General features: G+C 40.5%; 1 protein-coding gene across 1 annotated transcript; it reads right to left on the reverse strand.

The window, feature by feature from the left end:
* Positions 1-11,145: 11,145 nt before the first annotated feature.
* LOC131497607 (olfactory receptor 3A1-like) lies at positions 11,146-12,093 on the reverse strand. The gene has a single exon (XM_058703994.1). It carries the CDS (start codon positions 12,091-12,093, stop codon positions 11,146-11,148), a length of 948 nt encoding a protein of 315 aa, XP_058559977.1.
* Between the last annotated feature and the right edge of the window lie 12,636 nt (positions 12,094-24,729).

Below are 24,729 nucleotides of genomic sequence, written 5' to 3' on the forward strand. Positions count from 1 at the left end.
CACAGCTAGCTGGGAAAAACTGAAGTTGTATGCGTACCTTATGTATTTTACAAAAATAAATTCTAAATAGATAAAAGATTTAAGTATAAAAATTAAAGCAGGAAGTTTTGGGGAAAAATCAAAGAATTTTCATCATGTAAAGATGACTCAAAATATAGAAAAAAAATTTTTTACATAATGCAAATGGATGATTCTATTAAAAGTTGAAAATTCTAGCCATTTAGCTAAGCTGGAGCCACATTTCCCTAAATCTCATTCTCTGTATGGTTGCAGGCTAAGGTTGGCTGCAAGGGGAATTTGTAGAATAGTTGCGAGACAAAATTACATACGTGTTTTCTTTTTACCTGGAAATTCCACTTCTGGGAATTTATCCAACAGATATATGATCACATGTAAGAAATGGCATTTGTGTGATACTGTTTGTTGCAGCATGGTTTGTAAGAGCAAATAATTGAAAACAACCTGTGTTCATCGCAAGAGGGCTTAGTAAATTAGTATGGTATATATCCTTACAAAAGAGTACTGTGCAGCCGTAAGAAACAGTTCTGTCTGTGCTGATCTGGAAGCTATCAAAGCCATATTACTAAATATAAAACACAACTGGTAGAATAAATACAGCATTTTTTGGTACGCTTTAAAAAGAAGGGAACACTGACACTCACACACACATGTATGTGATATAAATCTTCTAGTTATGGGATGAATAAGTCATGGGAATAAAAGACACAGTATAAGGAATGCAGTCAATGATATTGCAGTAACGATGTAAGGGGACATATGGTAAACGTAGCATAATGTATAAACTTGTCAAATCGCTAAGTTGTACCTGAAACTAATGTAACATTGTGTATCAACTATACTCAAGTCAATAATAACTTTAAAAAACCATACATCTAGTTAAAGAATCAGATGGACTGCCATCTGGGACATTCCATCTGGAATAAATAAGAAAAAAATGGTGGAATATAAACAATTAGGAATTAGAAAGGGCTACAGCCAGAAATACAAAGGAAAAATTAAATTTTAAGAGAATACCCTATAACTATATTATTTAAGTGGAAAATTTCAATAAAATAGGCACAATTCTAGGAAAATATAAACTAAAATATATTCAAGGACAGTCTCAATACCCAAGTAAACCAGAAACGGGAAAGAAAGTTAAAAAAAATTGTCAAAGAAATAATTGCCCCAGTAGTGATCTCTAGCCTCATAAAACTGTTGAGAGAAGTTTGGTTTAATTTTGATGAATAGAATATTCTCATTCTACATAAACTTTCCTGCAACTCCAGAAAAAGAATTAACTTTCCTAATATCTTTAAAAAACTTGCAGTTGACACACAATGTTACATTAGTTTCAGATTTACAACATAGTGATTGGACAAGTCTATATGTTATGCTGTGCCCACAAGTGTCGCATACAACGCTTGCCATCTGTCACATACAACGCTGTTACAACACCATTGACTCTATTCCCTGTGCCATGCCGTTCATCTCCATATTTGTTCCTCAACTGAAAGCCCATACCCCCCACTCCCCTTCACCCATTTTGCCCATCCCCTACCTTCCTTTCCCTCTGGCAGCCACCAGTTTGTTCCCTGTATTCATGGGCCTGTTTCTTCTTTGTTTTATTTTGATTTTTAGATTCTACATATGAGTGAAATCATATGGTATTTGCTCTTTGTCGGACTTATTTCACTTATGTCATCATGCCCTCTACATCCAGCATCCCAATGCTTTTTATGAAGTTAGCACGCACCTGACACTACAAATATAAAATTTTAGGAAGACATAGATGAAATATCACTAGAGAGCAACTTTAGTTATGACTATAGAAACAAAATGCTAAATATAACTATAGAGAGTTTTAAATATCAGAATATTAAAAGAAGTAGTCTATCATGATTAAGAGAGCTCTTATAAAAAATTGAGGCTGATCTAATATATGTAAATGTATGTATATATTAGATCAGTTGCCTAAAAAGTACTTTTTACAGGTTACAATCCATTGTTGATTTAAAAGGAAAACACCCAGCTGTAGTCATCTAAGAATACAGGGATACTGCAGGATTATTGCTAATGGAAAGTAACAAATTATCCCATGAAAGTAGGAGCAAGAGAGGGATCCCCACCATTACATCTATTTTTATTATTGTCCTAGAATCATTATAAAATTAATGTCAAGAAATAGAAAAATCAAGTTTATATATTGGAAAGGAAGAGAAAGCAAGTGTGTTGATTGTCCATAAAAGGTAATCAAGAATTATTAGAAAAAAGTATCGAGATAAAAATCAAATATACAGAAATCCATACATTCCTTATATACCATCAATGTACACTGGTGGAAAACATACTGCAAAAACAAAAACAAATTAAAAAATGAAATGCTTATGATATAATGTTAAGACTAAAGCAGGATGCAAACCTGTACAACACGGTGTTATTTCAATATTAACAAAGACAAAAAACACACACTTTCACACTCACACACAGAAACAAGACTGGGAAGAAATACCAAACTTTGTCAGTGGTTGAGTAATAATATGAATGGGTTTTATTATCTTTCTTCTCCTCTTCTCTACTTTATGATTTGTCTACAATGAATGCAGATTATTTGTTTTAAGTTCATTTATTTATTTTGAGAGTGCACACACAAGCTGGGGAGGGACAGAGAGAGGGAGAGAGAGAATCCCAAGCAGGCTCCACATCGTCAGTGGAGAGCCTGACACGGGACTCCATCCCAGAGGAGATCATGACCTGAACCGAAATCAAGAGACGGAAGTTTAACTGACTGAGCCACCCAGGTGCCCTGAAGATTATTTTTATAGTATTTGATGAAGTACCACCTCATGGGCATGATCATGGAATACCTACTAAACCCCATATCACAATAAAGTAAGTGCACAAAAGAGAAACCAGCAATCCCTTCCCCTGTGATATGTAGGTGGTCCCAACATATTTGATATGGACAGAATTTCCTTGGGGAATTCCCTGAAAACAATTGCAGCTAAAAGCTGTTAGGAGAATTACCCTGAGCGAGACACTGTGCACCGTTCTAAGTGCTTTAAATGTATTAACTCTTTTATTCCTCACCCCCCCCCCCCTACTATGAGATGGATCCCATTGGTAATCCCGATTTTGCAGAAAGAACATGAGTCACGTAAAGCAAATAGCAGAGGCAGGATTTTAACTCTGGTAATCTGACTCCAGAGCCCCTGCTCTTGTCCTTTACACATACCACTGCTCAAGCAAGGTAACCCAAGGCATCTGAAGGATCATGAAGGCATGTCTTTCTCCTGAAATTCTCTCTGAATCTATATCTGATCCATTTTCATGACTCAAAAACCCACTCTCATGTTTGCTGTGGTTTGTGCCCTTGCAGATCCCAAAGTCTGGACTTGCAGGCTGAAGCAGCTCAGGTTCAAACAAGTGTCTTGGTTGGATCATGGCCACAGTCAGAAGTTGCCCCCAATTTCCCTTTTTATTTCAATCCATGTCACCAGATTGCAAATTCTGTGACTTCCTATATCCCCACCTTTGCTGTTGCTACTTTCTGTCTCTAGACTATCCTTCTTCCATTGTCACGTGCTCAAAGTCTTCGAGACTCAGCTCAAATACTACCTCTTCCAGAAATACCTTCCTGATCTGTGCCCATTTTAAAGTGATATTTACATCTTCAACATTCCCACCACACTTTAATTATATTCCACATGGCACTTACCACTGTGCCTTCTAGCATAATCATTTAGTGATTTAGTGCAGCTCCCTCGGTCCAATTTAAGCATGAGATTCATATCTGAATTTAGGAACTATATGCATAAACTTATTTTAGGTATGCACCATTTTATAAATGAATGAATAACTGCATTCATTGACAAATAGGCTTTCTGACAAAGAGGGCATCTTTGTGGGCTATAGTAGTGATGAAAGGGTTTCTGGGAAAGTGGGAATTTTCCTAGACTTTGAAGGATTGGTATGATTTGGTTGAGGTAGAGTCAAGTGAAAGGCACAAGGGACTGTTGTAGGGATGACTCCTCCACTCATCGAGATGGGGCATGCAGTGCACGTAGCAATCTACATACTGGCATACAGCTTTTTATATAAACTTCCCACAAAGTTTCCACAATCGGAAGAAATATTCCTCAAAAACAAGTAAGTCATGAGCCAGAATAATATGTTCCCCTAGTAGCTTCTGTCTAGCCCTCAATCGATGAGGGATGAAACTTACACAAGATTTCCTAAATTCTGGGTTGTTCACCAGATTATTGATCTGGGGTGTCTGTGGCTAATGAAATCACAAGAGTGACAACCGATGAGGAAGCCCTTCCAGATCGCCATTCTTGGGGGTTCATATGAGTCCTAGACTTCCGTCATGCTGTGAGAACTCCCTGCTCTGAAGTCCCAGTAGGGCCTCCATGTACTAGTGGTGGTCTCAGTAATCTAGGTGAGGCTGTCCAGCAAGGATTGGTTCCGGGCAGGGAAGTTGAACACTGACTCTCATCCCACTCATCCTTAACAGTCAGGAAAAAACAAAAAGCTTCATCTAGGAAAGAGGGAATTGATAAAGATGCCTAGAAGAGGAACCTCAATCTCTGGTTCATAGTCCCGGCTCTTTCACTCACCTGATTGTCATCCTGAGCATGTCTCTCTTAGTTGTGCTTTTGAGACTTTGGTTGCTGTGCCTGTAAAACCAGGAGGTTTGACTTACTGAGTAACAAATAAATTTCCTTCCATTTTACACAAGAGTGGAGGGAGGATCATGGGAAAACTCACCTGTTACCGCACAGAGACCAGTGAGGTTGCAAGGGAAGGGATGTAAAGGGAGTGAGAATCTGCACAAACTCAGTCAGCAACTCTGGGGGAATATATATGGAAATGAGATTAAAAGAGGTAGAGGCCATCTCTGTCATGGGACTTCTCCACCACAGGTAATCCTCTTGTGTCCTTAAAATTGCCCAAGAGTGGGGAGGAGCAGGTGGGGCGAGCTAAGTAAATACAAGTCTTAATAAATAGGACAGCGGTAAAACAGTGGTGCCTCATGCATCTGTGGTGATTTAGAATCTTTCCAGACATCTCCATCCCCCATATTGATCTATGGGGGTAGATGGGATGGTTATCCTAAGAACTCCATTTAACCGAAGGGGACATAGGGGAAGTCTTTGCTTTCTCAAGGTCATCTAGGGAACTAGACACGGAGCCAGCACCGAATCTGGGTCCCCAGCCCAAGGGTTTCCCTCTTCCACTTGTCTGGTCCAAACAGGACTTGGGGGCAGATACAAGCTGACTCCTAACCTGCGATGAGGAGGAAGCCCAAGAGAGAAGGCAAAAACTGGAGGTGCCCTTTCCCACTTCAAATTCTTAATGAGTCCTCAGGAACAAAGTACATCCCCCCCCTCGCCCCTGCAAAGGCCCCTGGGGCCTTGTTAGTGAGGGCCACAGACACTGTGTCTTGGGAGTTCCAAAATGATCCTGAGAGAGGTAGTTGAAGCAGTGTGCTGTGCTGTGTTGGAAGGGACCAGGGGACCTCTGGGAAGGGTGCTCCCACCATCATTACCTGGGTTAGGCCTTTAGAAGATGAGAATTTAGTGATAGAGATGATGAGAGAGGAAATTGGAGAGGTTGTATAGTGTAACCCTTGGACTCTTGTGTCTTCCTCCTCAATAACTTACCCAAGTCCATGGGATAGCATACTCTCTTTGGGAATCCTGCCGCACTTTGTAGACAGATAGACCTGCTCTTCCAGCTATTAGCAACTACTGAGACCCTATGGACTCCAGTTTCCTTTTTTGAAGAATGAGAGTAATATCCTCTCAAAAGGTTGTTGGGAAGACTAAATGAAATAACACGTATAGAGTTCCTAGTAGGAGACTACCAGTGTTGCTATTAACATAATAATAATTGATAATATGTACATGACCCCACACCATAACATTTATATGCACTAAATCGCAATCAACCCTTACAATGATTTCATGAGGTAGAAATCGTTACTATTCCCATTTTAGAGACAAATAATTGAGGTTCAGGGTGACTCAGTAATTTGCCGAAGGCCACACACTCAGGGCTTTGAGGGGTTGGGGCTCAAACATGAATTTGTCTAATTCCAAAGCACATGATCTCAACAATTATGCTATGTGATTGACTCCTCCACCCCTGTCCAATTAACCCCTTTCCTCCAAACGATATACTTGTTTATCCTGTTGTTTGTGACCAATATAGCTTCTAATTCACCATGAATTATGCCCCAGGATGAGCCTAAGGCATCCTACTCTCAGTGATAGTGGCCTCTGCCCCACCCAATAGCCTGGTGCACAGAACTGGGATCGACTTCAGCTGCTGCCTCCAGTACAACCTTCTTGCTCTCCAATTATATCTGCTACTTATTCTCTCTGCAAAGAATTATGACCTTAACTCAGTGGTCTTATGAGGAGCTGACCTTCCAGAGTTAGGCTTGCATTGTTGTCTTAATGATTGAACATACGAATGTTAAGGCTTTTCATCATTCAGTAACATTTTTCTTTTTTTTTTTTTTTTTTTTTTTTATTTATTTCTGGGACAGAGAGAGACAGAGCATGAATGGGGGAGGGGCAGAGAGAGAGGGAGACACAGAATCGGAAACAGGCTCCAGGCTCCGAGCCATCAGCCCAGAGCCTGACGCGGGGCTCGAACCCACAGACCGCGAGATCGTGACCTGGCTGAAGTCGGACGCTCAACCGACTGCGCCACCCAGGCGCCCCACAGTAACATTTTTCTAACGATAAATGAAAACTATATTGAACTGGAGCTCTAGAAGTGGTTCAGAGATCATGGGAAAGGAGTAATACTTAAAGGATATTGCCTATGAGTTTATTTATAAAATATATATTTGAAAACACAAAACTATTGAACTTCCAATTGTTGGAAGACATCAGAAACAAAAATGAAAGAAAAATGGTAAATTGGAATACTGTGTAGAATTATCCGTAAAATATATGGCCAAAGATACGCAAATACATAAAGAGTTCCCACTTTATCAATTAAAAAATTAACAATTCAGTAGAAAAAGAAGCAAAGGACATAAAGAAACAATTTTCAGGAAGCTGTGAGATTAGCCAGGTGGCAGGCAGTATAGGAGGTCGCATGCTCATCTCCGGGAGCTCCATCACTGTTGTGTTCAGTTCTCTGAAGACCACAGTGCCTTGCCATTTACAAAATAGGAGGTGCCACTGCTCAGTACCCCACACACGAGGTCCCAAGTCACAGCTTTGACCCACGATCACCAAGCCAAGCTGCACTGCTGTGTGACCACATTCTGGCTCCTAAGCAGAAAGTTTGACCTGCCATCACCAGGGGGTCCTGCCATTGCCCTGTGCTCTGCAACCTAAGCCCTAAGCCAGGGCTCTGACATTCCATCACAGGGGCTCTGGTTTGTCTCCCAACCCCTAGGTCCTAGTCTCAGCAGAGACTCACCGTCACCAGGTTGCCTTGCTGCAGCTCTCTGCCCTACTTACGGTGTCTTGACTCAGGTCTTTGATCCACCATCACCAGGGCTGTGCTGTTGCTGCTCTACACTCTGGGGTCTTGAGTTGGAGCTTTCGCCCCAACTGCTGCTGCACCCTGCCTCCTAGGCCCAAGCCACCATTACCTCGTGTCATCCCTGGGCCAGCCACTGCAACATTTCCCCTCCCACTTAGAGCCTGAGTCACTATGGTAAGCCCCAGAAACCCAGACCCCAGTTCCATGGGATACCTGCACATGTTCACATGTCAGACACCGGCACCCCACCATAGCAAGTGCACCTGAACCCCAGGACCCTGACTCTGTGGCCACTGTGGGTGCCAGCCCACTAGACCTGGGGCCGAGAGGGGTCCCCTCAGGTAGAGCTTACCCCCATGGGCAAAATAGAACAGGAGAATGCCAGCAGCTTTCACCACCAAGGACCCCAATAGCCCTAGCCATCACTGTTTGGGCCACCAAAGACCCCTGTGGTCTTTGCCAAGGTTGACCTCAGCTGAGGGAGCTACAATCAAATTAAAAAGCATCTACCAAGCAAAGGAAGCCATCAATAAACTGAAAAAGCAACCTATGACATGGGGGAAAATATTACAAGCCATAGAGGGTCTTTATGTATCCAAAATACACAAAGAACTCATTCAGCACAATAAAAAAATCCATTTTAAAAATGGGCAAAGGACCTGAATAGACATTTTTCCAAAGAGACATCCAAGTGACCAACAGGTACTTGAAAAGGTGTTCAACATCACTAATAATCAGCACATCAAAACTATCATGAGATATCACCTCACACCTGTCAGTATGGCAATTATTAAAGACCAAAGACAGTAAGTGTTGGTGAAGATATGGAGGAAAAAAAACTAAACAAACCTTGTGCACTATTTGTGGGAATGCAACCTGGTGCAGCCACTATGGAAAACAGTATGGAAGTTCCTCAAAAAATTAAATATAGAACTACCCTACGATCTTGCAATCCCACTTCTGGTTATAGATCCGAAGTAGATGAAATCAACTATCTCAAAGAGATATCTGTACTTCCATGTTAATTGCAGTGTTATTCACAATAGTCAAGATATAGAAATAGCCTAAAGTCCTTTGATAGATGTTTAGATAAAGAAAATATAATATATAGATAGATACTGATACACACACACACACACACACACACAATAGAACTCCTGTAGTGACAGTGAGGATGGGGTTTGATGGCATTATGCTAAGTGAAATAAGCCAGGCAGAGAAAGACAAATTTGGTGTGGTATCATGTGTATGTGGAATCTTAAAAAAAAAAAAAAAGCCAACTTCATAGAAACAGACACTAGAATGGTGGTTGTGGTTGCCAGGGACTGGGGGAGAGGACAAAATGGGGAGATGTAGGGCAAAGGGTACAAGTCTTCAGTTATAGGATGAATAAGTTCTGAGAATCTAATATGCAGCATGGTGAATATAGTTGATAATACGCAACTGTATACTTGAAACTGGCTGAATAGACATTAAACATTCTCACCACATACACACACACACACACACACACGGGAGAATTAGCTATGTGAAATAAAGGATGTGTTAATTATCTTGTTCTTGGTAATCATTTCATAATGTGTGCATATATCTATCTATATACCTATATCTATATGTATCTATATCTATATATCTCTATATATCATCATGTTGTACACTTTAATATATACAATTATATTTGTCAATTATTTCTCAATAAACTTTGGAAAAAATTAATTCCCAGTGAAGAAATACTAATAATTATATTAGTTAGCCCAGGCCTCCATAACAAAATACCATAGATTGGGGGTTTAAAAAACAAAATTTATTTTCTGACAGTTCTGGAGGCTAGCAGTCCAAGATCAGGTGCCAGCACGGCCAGGTTCTGGTGGAGCTCTCTTTGGCTAGCAGATGGCTGTCTTCTCACTTTGTCTTCGCATGGAATGGCACTTCCTCTCTTCTAGACCACAGGCCAGCAGGTTAGGGCTCCAACCTAATGTAACCTTAACTACTTCCTGAAATACCTCATTAATACTTCCTAATTAATCTCATTTAGCCTTAATTATTTCATAAAGACCCTATCCCATATACAGTCACATTGGGGGTTAAGGGCTTTAGCACATGAATTTTGGTGGGATACAATTCAGTCCATATCATGGATAATAAACATTTGAAAATGTATTCAACCTTACGTGATGTCAAAGAAACGCATATTAAAATAATAATTAATATTTTACAACCGTTATAATGTCAAAAATTAGAAGAATTTGTTTCTATTGGGGCGCCTGAGTGGTTCAGTTTGTAAAGCATCCAACTCTTCATTTCAGCTTAGGTCATGATCTCATGGTTCGTGAGATGGAGCCCCGTGTTGGGCTCTGTGCTGACAGCATGGAGCCTGCTTGGGATTCTCTCTCTTCCTCTCTCTCTGCCCCTCCCCCCCCTTTCTCTCTTACTGTCACTCAAAATAAATAAATATTAAAAAAGAAGAATTTATTTATAATAGTTACTGTTAAAGCTGTAGGAGGCAAGCAGTTTCACCCATTATTGTAACAGTAAAAGAGTGAAATTTTTGTGGGATAAGAGGGAAATATGTATTTAAAAATCTAAGTTTTTATATTTTTCAATGCAGAAATCTTATTAATTAGAACTTATGAAAATGCTTGCAAGATAATAAAAACACATCTTTGAAGAATATTATTGATCATATTGGAGTAAATCTAGAAATAGTTAAACTCCATCAAAAGGAATATTGTTAAGCAAATTATGGTTAATTAATAAATTAGCACTAGGCAATTATTAAAATAGAGGAGGTAAGTTTCTAGATATTTTGCCAGATAATAAAGTCTACCAAGTAACGTTTAACAAAAAGACATGGTACAACATGCCCCTATAGATATGACATATATATAAACATGTTTTTATATGTATAAAAAATTAGAAGGGAAGCACCAAATTCTTAACAGTGGTTTCTTCTTGAAAATTGAATTATGAAGGGTCTGGACAGAGAGGGTGAAGATTTGATTTTCACTTTTCATTGGTAAAATTGTGTTTTGTTTTCATTTTTATAAACATAATTTCTAATGGGAAATTTAAAATCAATGAGTGATATTTCCATTTCAGAAAAAAAAAAAAAGTCCCAAAGGAAGTATAACTCCTCCACTGCTAAATACCTCAGAATCTTGCAATGCAGACAGGGCACTCAGTGTCTCAAGTTATACTGTACTGGGTCCAGAACCTTGTGTGGGATCCTTGTGTCAAAGCACGTTGGGGGAGCTATTTCAGGGGAATCCAGACAAGAGGGTGTACTAATATTTGGTACCAAGCTGTGACTTTCCATATTCTAGTTTGGAAAGAATCTTTGCTGGTCTATTTTTGGGGAACTCAGCAAAAAATAAACAAAAGGTCCTGCCTGTAGGACCATGAGTCTCTCAGGATACAGAGCTTCCTGGGTTCCACCTCCATCTGGAGTGGGAAGAGTAGCTAGGCCCAAAAGGCAACTAGTCAAGGATTCTGGTTTACAGAACCCACACACACATTATCAGGGAGAGCCTCCTTGGGGAACAAGGAGTCTCACTTCATAACAAGAGTCATCTTGCTCAAGGATCTAGGAGAGACAGGAAACACTTCCTGTGGTTCTACCCTCCTGATACACTTTTATGCAAGGGCTCGCTTCCCCGTGAGCACCTGCCACAGAGCCCCCTGTACATCAGGGTTCCGAAGGCTGTAGATGAGTGGGTTCAGCATGGGGCTGATGACAGTGTTGAGGATGCCAATCCCTTTGTCTTTGTCTGAAGCTTCCACTGAGCCCAGCCTCATGTAGCTGAAGACACCTGTCCCATAGAATATGCCAACCACAGTGAGGTGAGAACCACACGTGGAGAAGGCTTTCTTCCTGCCCTCAGCAGAACGGATTCGTAGGACTGCAGCTGCCACATGGATGTAGGAGGTGACAATGAGAATCACAGGTGCACCCGCCATGAGGATACCCAGACCAAAGAGTAGCAGCTCATTGAGTTGGGTGCTGGAGCAAGAGAGCTGGAAGAGCTGTGGGAGGTCACAGTAGAAGTGATTGATCACATTGGGACCACAGAAGTTCAGGGTGGATATGGCTACTGTGTGGGTCAGTGCATTAGTGAAGGCTAAAGCCCAGGACACAGCCACCAATATCCTCTGGACTGTCTGGCTCATTCGGGTGCTGTAGGTGAGGGGCTGGCAGATGGCCAGGAATCGGTCATAGGCCATGGCTGTCAACAGGAAGCAGTCCACACCAGCCAACTGATGAAAGAAGAAAAGCTGTGTGAGGCAGGCTCCATAGGGAACGGTATGCTTGTGGGACAGGAGACGAGCCAACATTGAGGGAATAGTGACGGTGATACACCCAACGTCCAGCACCGATAGGTTCCCCAGGAAGAAGTACATGGGGGTGTGGAGTTTGTTCTCTACCAAGATGGCGGCCAGGATGCTGAGGTTGCCCCCAACAGTGAGCAGATAGGCTAAGAGGAAGACTACAAAGACAACTGGCCGTAGCCCTGGTGTCTCCACTAAGCCCAGCAGGATGAACTCAGTAACAGCTGTTCCATTGGTCCTGGATTCTGGGTCCATGTGTCCCTGAAAGGGATCAATCTTCCTAATTTAGTTATTCAAGAAAAATACACGGACTCACTCTCAAATGCCAAGCCCCAGGGTAAATTCCCACGGGTCTCTAGTGGGTATTTTCCCACTCCTCAGGCCACACATCTCTCATTAACGCTCAGTCTTCACCTCAATGTCCTCACCCAAGTTCCAGGTGAGTTACACAACTACCTTGGTATCCCCCCTCCTTATAAGAGATCTATAAGTCCTTTCTTCCAGTGTTCCCTAGAATCAGGGAATGAGGTCCTTCTACCAACAACCTGTATAAGGAGATTTGGAGAAATATCATGCTAAAAGTGAAAGTGAATAGCTAGTAAAAATAGAAACAGCAGAAGAATTGATCATAAGTCCTTATAAAGTGATCAAAAGTCCTTACAAAGGAATAAATATATATCAAATCAGCAAGAAAATTGTCAAGATACACAAAATTAGGAATTGTAAAGGCAGCATAACCAGAGGCCAAAAATAAATAAAATAACCTTGGTATACTATCTGCTCCTAAATTTCAACAATCAATTCAAGAACAGTCCCCAAACCAAATAAACCAGCTACAATTGAAAAAAAAAAAAAAGGAAAAAAAATAGGCAGTAATGTGCTTCCATGTGTAGGCGCTAGGCTCCTATACCTTACATACAAATTATTTTAAACTATCAATGTAAATATAATTTTCATGTAATATAAATTTTCTTAGCTTATAAAAGATGAAAGCCTTCCAATTCGTTTTTTAAAGTTAGCAAAGTCTGATACTCAAATGTAACGATAATAGCAAGAAAATGGAATTATCCTACACTATTCCCACTTGATAACATGTGTGCAGAAATCCTAAGTACAAGAAATGAAAGCCACCATTACCTAATATATTTTATAGGAGAGGATGATTTCATATTAGTAAATCTATTAATATACTTAGCAAACTTGTGGGCTTAAAAGGAGGAAAATTTTCCAAAGGACAATTCATAAATGTCTACATACATACTTAAAGAAAAAAGAAAAAAACTGCTTGTAGTTACTTTAAGTGGAAGAACACCATTTTATGAGATAGGCCATATCCACTACAAATCAGTATCGTTCATAATGGTGAAGTAGTAGTGACATTTCTATTAAAATCAGACACGGTGGGGGTGGCGGTAGGGAAGGGAGTGGTGGAGACTGAGTGGCTCAGTTGGTTGAGTGTCTGACTTTGGTTCAGGTCATGATCTCATATCCATGGGTTCAAGTCCCACATCAGGCTGTGTGCTGACAGCTCAGAACCTGGAGCCTGCTTTGGATTCTGTGTCTCTCTCTCTCTCTCTCTGCCCCTCCCCTGTTCACACTCTGTCTCTCAAAAAATAAAATAAAACATTAAAAAAAATTTGTTACTTCAGGTATTTCTCATTACTCTAAACATTTTTAGGCAAAGAGAAACAAAATGCTTAAATAATGGAAACAAGAAAGAAAAGAATAATTTGAAAATAATAAAATTGTCTAAATAGAAAACTCAAGAGACGATAAAAAACTGGTAAACTCTTAGAATTATTAAGATATTAGCAAATTAGATAAAAAATAATTAAGCACAAGTCACTGTATTCCTTATATGCCTACAATAATTAGCTATAAAACCCAAAGTTCCAATCGTAAGGTGAAATCTTATAATATAAATTATAATATAATATAATATAATACAAGACAATATAATATATTGTTATATATATTATAATAATATAATATAATATATTGTTATATATACCAATATATTAATATAATTATATTATATTATATATATTATATATTATATTATTATATATATTATATATATAATATATTATATATATTATATATATAATATGTATTGTAAATATATAAATATATAAATTTACCCCTGAGTCATATATGTAGGCACCTAAAAAATGGCCCCAAATAAGCATTGCTCAGTTCCACTGACTGTTAGGAATATGGGAGAATTTTAATTACTCTTTCCACTTTTCTTTTGCTTTCAAATGATCTACAACAAATCCGATAACTTTTATAACAATAAATATATTTTTTAATGACCTGCTTTCTCCAGATTGCAGATATAGTAGCTCAAAGGCAATAGTAGCTCAAAGACTCCTTCTCTCTGTCATGTTTCCAGAAGGTTCAGGGAGCTGCAACCTGGCAGATTAAATAAAGGTTTAGAATGGTACACCCATCTTGATTTGCCTCACTGCTCCATGAAGTAATAAAATAACAATTACACCATTGTATTTCCTTTGCAAGTTCAACCTACTTGTAATGGAATAGAAGACTTGCTTACCCGTTAATTAATTAATTAATTAATTTAACCCATTAAATTAATTTTGGCAAGCAAGTCTTCTATTCCATTACAAGTAGGTTGTACTCATAAAGGAAGTACGATGGTGTAATTGTTATTTTGTTACTTCATGGATCAGTGAGTCAAATCAAGATCAATAAATCGTTCGAAACCTTTAATCTGCCAAGTAGCAACTCCCTGAACCTTCTGGAAATGACCTAAATTAATTTATGTGGTATCCATCAATGGAAGCTTATGGCCTATTTTATTCTTTGTGTGCGTGCTTTAGCAGAAGATGAATGTTTTAAGACTATCTTTATTTTCTAATTCTTAAACTAATACCTTTGACTTTTTTCTTTTTGATGGATCTTTTAAAATATAGTAACTTGCTAACATTGGTCCCTGGAAACATTTAGGGATTTTAAAAAGGGTAATTAAAAGCATCATAGATAATAATAATTGAAAACTGTGATTTCTACAACTGTATTTATCATGACATAGGAATTATGAAGGTAGGTTCCTAAATATTGAGAAATGCTTTAAAATCCAAGATACAAGATCAGTTTTCCATCAAAATAATGTAGATCCTGAGTCATGGTGGGAGGCCCTCATCCAGGGTAATATTTAGCTGGAATCCATTGGTAGAGATTACCAGCCTGGTACTTGTTAAATATTTTGATTATAACCCTTATCCACACCGTGGCCTCATCAGTGCACATAGCTGTATTCAGTATACCCTGTATATAGTGTCATTGAATCAAAGAAGGACTAAGTTGATTAGCACCTTGGAGAATATCTACTCCCTCATTTTACTAAAGAGGAAACTGTGGTTGGAGCATTGTGGGGCTGGAGTTGTTGGGATTAGAGTGAATACTGACTATACTTCAAAATGTCTGGTTTTCTATTTTTTAAAAATGTACCTATTGCTCACGCACCTGGGTGGCAAAAGTTGAGCATCCGACTTCGGATCAGGTCATAATCTCATAGTTCATGAGTTCAAGCCCCATATCAGGCTCACTGCTGTCAACTCAGAGTCTGCTTCAGATCCTCTGTCCCCCTCACACTCTGCCTTTCCCTCACTTGTGCTCTCTCAAAAATACATAAAACATTAAAAAAAATTTGTTTAATGTACCTATTGCTGGGCCAGCCCATTGTATACTTGCTACCCCAAATTACTCTGAGGCTATCAGAGAAAGAATTTGTATGAGGACACCAGAAGTTTGTCCCCTGATTTGACCAGCCCAAATTGGCTGCTTCCAACCAAGCCCCGAGGGGCATTTCCTGACACTTACTGAGGGTTGAAAGATTCTATGTCCTCTGCAATTCTCTTTAGGACTGCTCTGGGCATACTCTTCTGAGAAACTTATTCTCACAGACCAGGTGGCTGTGCCTTTCAGACCTCATGCTTTTAAGCTCACACACCTGTGGTAGGGAGCTTGGCAACAAGCAGACTCTGTGGTCATGGTGACAGTCGGCACCTGCCTCACTTCGTTCTGCTTTCTACCAACCACAGAGTTCATTCTGGATCTTTCCTCCCTCACCTATCCTGTGAGAGCCTTTTCTCTGATATGTCTGCCTGGTTCAGGTTTTCTAAATTTGTCACCAAATGTAGCAGAACCTCGGGTCTCTCCTGAGTGCGGGTGCGTGAGGACACTTCTCAGACACCAACAGTCTGCCTCCCAGCCCTCTGCTTTCCATTTACCCAAAGATATCCCATGTTGCTCAAAGGAAACCAGCCTGATTTCCATGCCTCTTCAGTGCTGTATCTCATGGTCTTCCTCTGGCTGATGGCAGGCTACAGTGCCCCCCAATCACAACCTCCCCTCCACCATCATAATCATCACCCTTTATTCCTGTTCTCTCAAAAATAAGAACTTGGTCCCTTCTCATGTTAAGAGTTTTTCTGATAATTATGGATAGTGCATAAAAACAATGACAAATTTAGGAAAATTACAGGAGTTTAGAATATCTTGCAACATCCTTGTCTCTGAACAGTCCATGGAAACCACCCCAATGGCGTCTTGCTCTCTTTTTCCATTTCATGCTCCCTTGACCAGAAACTGACTCCCTGCAGACATCTTCTTTTCTATACACGTGTTTGTTTCATATGTGCAGTTAAGGCAGACCAGCAGCTGCAGACATGCAAGGACGGTTGATGAAAACCTCAATGCCAGAAACCAAATTAGGTGCTTATATGTTGGTGGCGGTCAGTTTTAGGGGATGCTGCTTAGAAGATTCCATGTGGGTGAGAAATTTGATGCAGCGTCTCCTAAGATCTTTTGTTAGCCCAGAAATCCACGGCTCCTCTTGAGTCACCCTGCAGATCTAATTATAGACCTAGGCTCATTCAGTAGACACTGTGTGATTTGATGTCAATAAGAGCAAAACAGCTGTCCACACATATTACATCATCGGAGAATAATTAAACTGCCTCCCAAATGCCCTCTTGAATCTACTTGAACTTGCGTTATAAGATCTCATATTCTTCCGTCTCATACTTCCCTATCTTTGCTCAAACTGTTCATTTTATCTGCAATGTCATCTCGCTAACTCCCAACTGCTCAAATCCTTGAAGACTCAACTAAAATGTTTCTCTTCTGTAGAAGTTTTCCTGATCCTTCCCCATCTCAAGCTCCTCTCCAGGAAACTCATGCAACATTTTAACTGCGTACCTCAAGGCAATTCTTTCCGTTACTCTCTTGCATGGCATTTTCTCTCTAGTGACTCCTCTCTACTCTTCTGCCTACTTTAAGTGGCTTCCGGGCATATTATGCTTCACTCAGCTTTGCAGTTTCTATGCCTATCCTCACATTTTGCATACAGGAGGTGCTCGATATTTCTGAAATAAATAAATGAATGAAGTTGGCAGCCCTGACCATAAGATCAAAAAAATTGTAATGAAAGGAGGCATCAGATTGGGTTGTAGCAGTTGGGAAAGGCTTTTTGAATGAGATGGAATTTATGCGAGACCAGGGACAATTAATAGAATTTGAAGGAAGTGTAAGTTTGAGTAAAAGGTACAGAACTGCTGTTGTAAGAACATCCACTCCCTCTATCTAGATGGGGCATTGGGAACCCCAATAATCCCTTCACTGACATGGTGTCTTGTCTTGAAAACAGCTGCAAAGAATTTGGCAATTAGGAGGGGATAGACCGTATGAATAAATAAGTCTAGGCCAGAAGACTACACCCCACAGGGATGCCAGGTAACCCTCACTCTGTAGAGGTGAGACTTACCACCACCGAGATTTTACAATCGTAACAGTACTCTAGCTGGTCGTGAGTGTTAACTTGCTCCCAGATAATGTATTCCTTACTCGCTGACCTAAGGCCCTTTATCTGTAGTAAACTAATTTATTTTCTGAGAGATTTGCCCACTGGCCTTGAGGAGTGAAGGACCAGAACTTTCCCAGGCCACAGAAGCCAGCAGGTCTGTTTGAAGCCTCCTTAGCTTTCTGATAGCCTAACACTTTTATTAGCAAAGTAATTTTCTTTTTCAGGTCACGTAAATGATTTTACTAACCTCCTTTTGTGTATCTATAGACCTGGGCCCTCCTTTGCAGAAAGAACACAGTACTCCTGCACATCACAAAACAGGAACCGGATTCCCTGGCACAGCCCCCAAGCACTGAGATCATATTTGTAGCTGGTATCATAGAGTCTACACATGATGGAGAAACTTCGTAGACCACTGCACTCCTTTTGCTAACTAACTACCCTAAACCCCTATATAAACCTCTGGGCCAGGCAGAAACCTGGGAGTTGGTCTTTGGACGAGAGTCTGTCTTCTCCTCAGGTGGCCAGGCTCCTGAGTAAAGCTCAAATTTCTTTCCAGTCAAAACTTGTCTCTTTACCTTTCAGGTGACAGGCAGCCCCACTTGCGCTCAGTAACACGATGGCTACTGGTCTATGCCTCTAAGAAGTCCATCCTTTTTATTTTATGTTTTTATTTATTTTTGAGAGAGAGAGACAGAGTGCGAGTGGGGGAGGGGCAGAGAGAGAGAGGGAGACAGAATCTGAAGCAGGCTCCAGGCTCCAGGCTATCAGCACGGAGTCTGACGCGGGGCTTGAACTCGTGGCCTGTGAGATCATGACCTGAGCCGAAGTCGGACGCTTAGCCAACCGAGACATCCAGGCAGCCCAGAAGTCCACCTTAAACAGGATCATCATGGTCACCTCGACTGAAGAGGTCCTTCTAGATTACCATTCTTGGGTGAGCCCCAAGCTATCCTGCTGGGTGTTTACTGCTCCCCACTCCGATATTCCAACTAAAAGCTTTATGCACCTGATGATGAAGACACTCAGCCCACCTGAGATAGGGGTCTGGCCCAAGGTTACTTCCTAAGGAACGGGTCCAGCTGGGGGATTAGATTATATGAATGCCCTCATACTCACTCCAATTAAAAACAGAAGGCAAGCTTTGTCCAAGAATGACAGGTGTTGGCAAAGTGCTTTGGCACAGGAGGGTGGCAACCCTTTCCCTCACTTGACTTGTTACCCCGGGCAAGACTCTCTTTACTATAACCTCTTTGAAATAGGAGGTTTGACTTGCGTGGTAACAACTCAAGTGTCTTACCTATTATTAGGGAACAGAAGGAGGACCCTGGAGAACACTCACCTTGTTACAGGTACAGAGCCAGACAGGTTTCTGATGGAGGGAATGAAGAGGGTGCCGTATGATGCGGGCCCTGGCCCCAGAGAGCCCGGAAGGGGTCATATATAAGAAAGGGAGTGAGAAAGATGTGAGATCATCTCTTTTTGTGGGACTCTATCCACTGCGGTGCCACATCCCCTGCAGACCTCAAAAATTAGTCACCCCGGGAAGGAGTGGGGCTTTGGGGAACCACATGCTGATAAACAACCCAAGGCCTTAATGAACCCAATAATGATGCTTCGCAACTCTAGATGCTTTTGATTTTCTCAGAAAGGCCTCACACAGAGCTCTTTACTCCATCTCTCATATTGTTCCGTGGGAATGTTGGTAATCCCATTTATCACCCAAGGACAGTGAAGTCCAGAAAGTTTCTTTCTTTTCAAAAAAGTTTTAATTTGAATTCCAATTAGTTAACACACAGTGTAATATTAGCTTCACGTGTACACACAATATAGTGATTCAACACTTCCTTACAATACCTGGTGCTCATAACCACAAGTCCACTCCTTAATCCCCATCACCTATTTCACCCATTCCCCCCACCAACCTCCTTTCTGGTAACCCTCAGTTTGTTCTCTATAGCTAAGAGTTTGTTTCTTGGTTTACCTCTCTCTTTTTTCCCTTTTGCTTGTTTGCTTTGTTTCTTAAATTCCACATACAAGTGAAATCATATGGTATTTGTCTTTCTCTGACTTATTTCACTTCGCATAACATACTCTAGCTCCACCCACTTTGTTGCAAATGGCAAGATCTCATTCTTTTTGATGGCTGAGTAACATTCCGATATATTTATCAATCTTCCTGATCCATGCATCAGTTGGAGTCTTGGGCTCTCTCCATAATTTGACTGTTATTGATAATGCTGCAATAAACTTCAGGGCTCATGTGCCCCTTTGAATGAGTGTTTTGTATCCTTTGGGCAAATACCTAGTAGTGTGATTTCTGCATTATAAGTAGTTCTATTTTTAACTTTTTGAGGAATCTCCATATTGTTTTCCAGTGGCTGCACCAGTTTGCATTCCCACCAACAGTGTAAGAACATTCCCCTTTCTCCACATCCTCACTAACATCTGTTGCTTCTTGTATTGTTGATTTTTGCATTCTGACAGGTGTGAGGTGATATCTCATTATAGTGTTAATTTGTGTTTCTCTCATGATCGCTGATGTTGCGCATCTTTTCATGTATCTATTGGCCACCTGTATGTCTTCTTTGGAAAAGTGTCTGTTCATGTCTTCTGCTCATTTTTTAATTGGATCATTCATTTTTTGAGTGCTGAGTTCCCATAAGTTCTTTATATATTTTGGATATCAGATATATTTTATCAGATATGTCATTTACAAATATCTTCTCCCATGCCATAGATTGTCTTTGAGTTTTGTTGATTGTTTCCTTTGCTTATTCCTGAGTTTCAAGGGTGGTTCGATATTCCCAAATCAATCAATGTGATACATCACATTAATAAAAGAGAGGATAAGTACTATATGATCCTTTATAGGTGCACAAAAAGCATTTGAGAAGTACAACAGTCCTTTATGAACACTCTCCAACAAAGTAGGTTTACAGGGAACATACCTCAACATAATAAAGATCATATGTGAAAAAACAAACACTAATGTCATCCTAAGTGGGGAAAAACGTATAGCTTTTCCTCTGTGGTCAGGAACAAGAAAAAGATGTCCACTCACACCACTGTTATTTAGCATAGTTCTGGAAGTCCTAGCCACATCAATAAGACAGCAAAAAGAAATAAAAAGCATCCAAATAAGCATAGAAAAAGTAAAACTTTCACTATTTGCTGATGTCATGATACTCTATGTAGAAAACCCAAAAGACTCTACCAAAAAATTGCTAGAACTGATACATGAATTTAGTAAAGTTTCAGGATACAAAGTCAACATACAGAAATCTGTTACATTTCTATACACCAATAATAAAGCAGCAGAAAGAGAAATTAAGTAATAAATCCCATTTACAATTGCACCCAAACCCATAAGATACCTAGGAATAAACCTAACCAAAGAGGTGAAAGGCCAGTCTTCTCAAGACTATAAAACACTGAAGAAAGAAACTGAAGAAGAAAGACATTGAAATAGAAAGGCATTCTATGCTCATGGAGCAGAAGAAATAACATTATTAAAATCTCCTTACTACCCAAAGCAGTCTACACATTTAATGCAATCCCTATCAAAATACCACCCACGTTTTTCACAGAGCTAGAGCAAACAATCCCAAAATTTGTGTGGAAGCACAAAAGACCCTGAATAGTCAAAGTAACCTTGAAAAAGAAAACAAAACAAAACTGGTGGCATCACACTTCCAGACTTCAAGTTATATTACAAATATATACAGGCACAAAAATAGACACAGAGATCTACAGGACAAAACAGAAAGCCCAGAAATGGACCCACAACTATATAGTCAATTAATCTTCAAGAAAGCAGAAAAGAATATCCAATGGGAAAAAGACAGCGTCTTCAACAAATGGTGTTGGGAAAACTGGAAAGCAACATGCAGAAGAATGAAACTGGACCATTGTCTTACACCATATACCGTATGTCTTTTGATTGGAGTATTTAATCTATTTACACTCAAAGTAATTATGGATAGATATGTATTTATCGCCATTTTATTACTTGTTTTGGCATTGTTGCTGGAGATTTTCTCTGATTCTTTCTTGTCTTTGTCACTTTTGGTGTCTCCTTTCCACTCAGAGTCCCCTTTAGCATTTCTTGCAAGACTGGTTTAGTGGTCATCAACTCCTTTAGTTTTTGTTTGTCTGGGAAATTCTTTATCTCGCCTATGCTGAATGATAGCCTTGCTGGATAGAGTATTCTTGGCTGCAGATTTTTCCCATTCAGCACTTTGAATATATCATGCCACTCCCTTCTGGCTTGCCAACTTCTGTTGAGAAATCTCCTGCCAGCCTATGGGTTTTCCCTTGTAAGTTAAGGACTTTGTTTGTCTTGCTGATTTTAAGATTTTTTTTTCTTTATCATTCTATTATGTGAATTTAATTATAATATGTCTTGGCGTTGGCCTGCTTTTGTTGATTTTGACTCTTGGATCTGGACGTCTGTTTCCTTCCCCAGATTAGGGAAATTTTCAGCTATTATTTCCTCAAATAAGTTTTCTGCCTCCTTCCTCCCTCTTCTTCTTCTGGGACTCCTATAATACAAATGTCATTATGATTGATGGAGTCATTGGGCTCCCTAAGTCCATTCTCATGTTGCACAATTCTTTCTCTCTTTTATCAACATCATTATTTTCCATTGTTTTGTCTTCTAGGTCACTATTTCATTCCTCTGCTTCTTCAAGCCTGCTATTTGTTCATTATATCAAGCCCATTCCTGATCTTGTTTATGGCATTCTTCACCTCTGATTGATTCTTTTAAACTCTTTTATCTGTGGTCAGGCTCTCACTGACGTCCGTCGTCTATTCTTTTCTCAAGCCCAATGAGTGTCCTTATGACTGTTGCCTTAAATTCTCCATCAAGGATTTACTTATATCTATTTTGCTTAGGTGTTTTGTTCTTTTATCTGGGATAAATTCTTCCAACTTGGCATTTTGTCTAGGTCTCTGCCTTCTTCTCTGTATTAGAAAAGCCACAGAAATGTCTCCTGCTCCTGAAGGTAATGGCCTTATGAATACGAGTTCACGTGGTGCCAGGTCCTGGCACTTCAGGGAGTTTCTCCTGGGTTCTGTGTGCACTCTGCTGTTGTGTTTTGGCTGCTCTATTCTTCAAGCGAGTCGTCTGCAGAGGTTCTCTTTGCCTGCTGTGAGCAGTGTTTGGTCCCTGGCCTGAATGTGAAGAGTTTTAAGTAGGTGTGCTCTGGTCTGTTGAAATGAGACCTAACAGCACGTCCACCAGAGCTGAGGCCCTGCAGAACTCTCTGGTTGGGAGATGTGATGGGGCAGGGTTTCTGCTGGTCTTCTGGTGGCAGGAGGCTATGCTGTGACTGAGGTGAGCATGACCTAGAAGTGCAATCCCACCAGAGTGCAGGGGGTTGGTGCTTGTGTGTGCCCAGGTTCTCTCCAGATCATGGTTTCCCAGCTACCTGCCCTTAGGTTGTTTCCCTGCCTTCCTCCAGGAGCAGTGGACTGCCCTCAGGGCTCCATCCCAGCCAAGCCCACTGACCTTTGAAACTGGGTGTTAAGCCCAGCTGGTTGCAAGAACTTATTTTAGCCACTCCCATTTTCCAAGCCAATACCTTTGGGGAAACATTCTCCTTGTGCATTTCCTTGTGTGCTCCTCTCTCTCTGGCCTCTCCCCATGACCACAGATCCTTCTCCTTCACAGCACCCACAATGTGTTTCTCCCCCCTGTCATGTCTCTTACCTTTTTTTTTTTTTTAATTTTTTAATGTTTATTTATTTTGGAGAAAGAGACAAAGTGTGAGTGGGCGAGGGGCACAGAGAGAGGGAGACAATGCCTTCCCCCTCAGGGACACTGGGATTACATTATTGGGTCCCATAATGATTCTAGAAGTTGTAATAGAACTGAGTAGTGTTAGGAGGGACCATGGGGATCCCCAGGGTCTCCTACACTGGCTTTTAAGCCAGGTTCTTAGAAGCCAAGGGTCCAGATGATGAGATTAACAAACAAAATGTAGAGAGGTTGTCTAGTCCTCCCTCAGTGTCCTACCACCTGTTCAAGCAGTGACTGCCCACCATAATGAAGACTTTGCATTTCTTTAGAGATAGGGCCCCCAGCTCCTACTACTTTGCCAGGGCAGCCTGGTGTTATATGAAAAGCATGGGCATGCTACAGTCAGACTAACTTTCCAATTATTCACGGCGTGACTTAGGGCCAGCTGCTGAACTCCTCTGGGTTTCAGTTTCCTCATCTGTGAAATGAGAACAACCTCTCTGACCACATAGGGTTGGTCTAAGAATTAAATAAAATTACATGCTTAAAGCACTTGGTAGGGGACCTACAAGTATTAACAATAATATGGTAACAAGCACCAATATCTATTGGATTTTAGTGCATTATCTTACTTAATCCTCCCGATAATTCTTTGATGCAGTTTCATTATTTGCCCCACTACACGCAGGAGGAAACAGGCCCAGAGAAGTTCAGTAACTCACGTGATGTTGTGCATCTACAATTTAGAAGAGCTGGAACTCTATGAAACTTTCCATCCCTCTTCCAAATCACTTCAAAAAGCAACTGCTGCCACATACACTCCTGTGACTCTCTGCCACCAAGATGTACTTTGATGTGCGTGCCAATCTTTTTCAGCTCTTTCTTGGTCTGTTGTAGATGACTCCGCCTATAGTATATTAGCCAGTTGGGAAAGAGTGAGCACATTTCCACCCTCAGATGCTTGCCGTCCATCTTACAATACGGCTGGTATCTGTTGTGCAGTGGACGAGCCTGGGGCTCCACATCTGAGTCATGCTCATTCTGGTAAAGCTTGTTCTCAACCCTGGACTCTATTCCAGCTAAAAGCTGCCACTTCCACAATATGACTCTCTTACTGAGTTTCTTCCATGAAACTGCACCTGACTGCCCTACAAGGCATCATATCATACTTTAAAGGTATAGAAATTAAGACCATGTCATGTTTGAGCAAAATTAGAGAAATGAACCAAAAAGACGCATTAGAGAGCCTCGAAATAATATGTAGAAATGTGATATGTGACATGGGCAGCCTTACAGAGAGGTAGGAAAAAGACCT

Source organism: Neofelis nebulosa, chromosome 16 (genome assembly GCF_028018385.1).
Source record: "Neofelis nebulosa isolate mNeoNeb1 chromosome 16, mNeoNeb1.pri, whole genome shotgun sequence".
NCBI classification, from domain to species: domain Eukaryota; kingdom Metazoa; phylum Chordata; class Mammalia; order Carnivora; family Felidae; genus Neofelis; species Neofelis nebulosa.

Excerpts from the sequence above, each read along its gene's own strand:
- LOC131497607 (XM_058703994.1), bottom strand. The coding sequence starts at position 12,093 with ATGGACCCAGAATCCAGGACCAATGGAACAGCTGTTACTGAGTTCATC.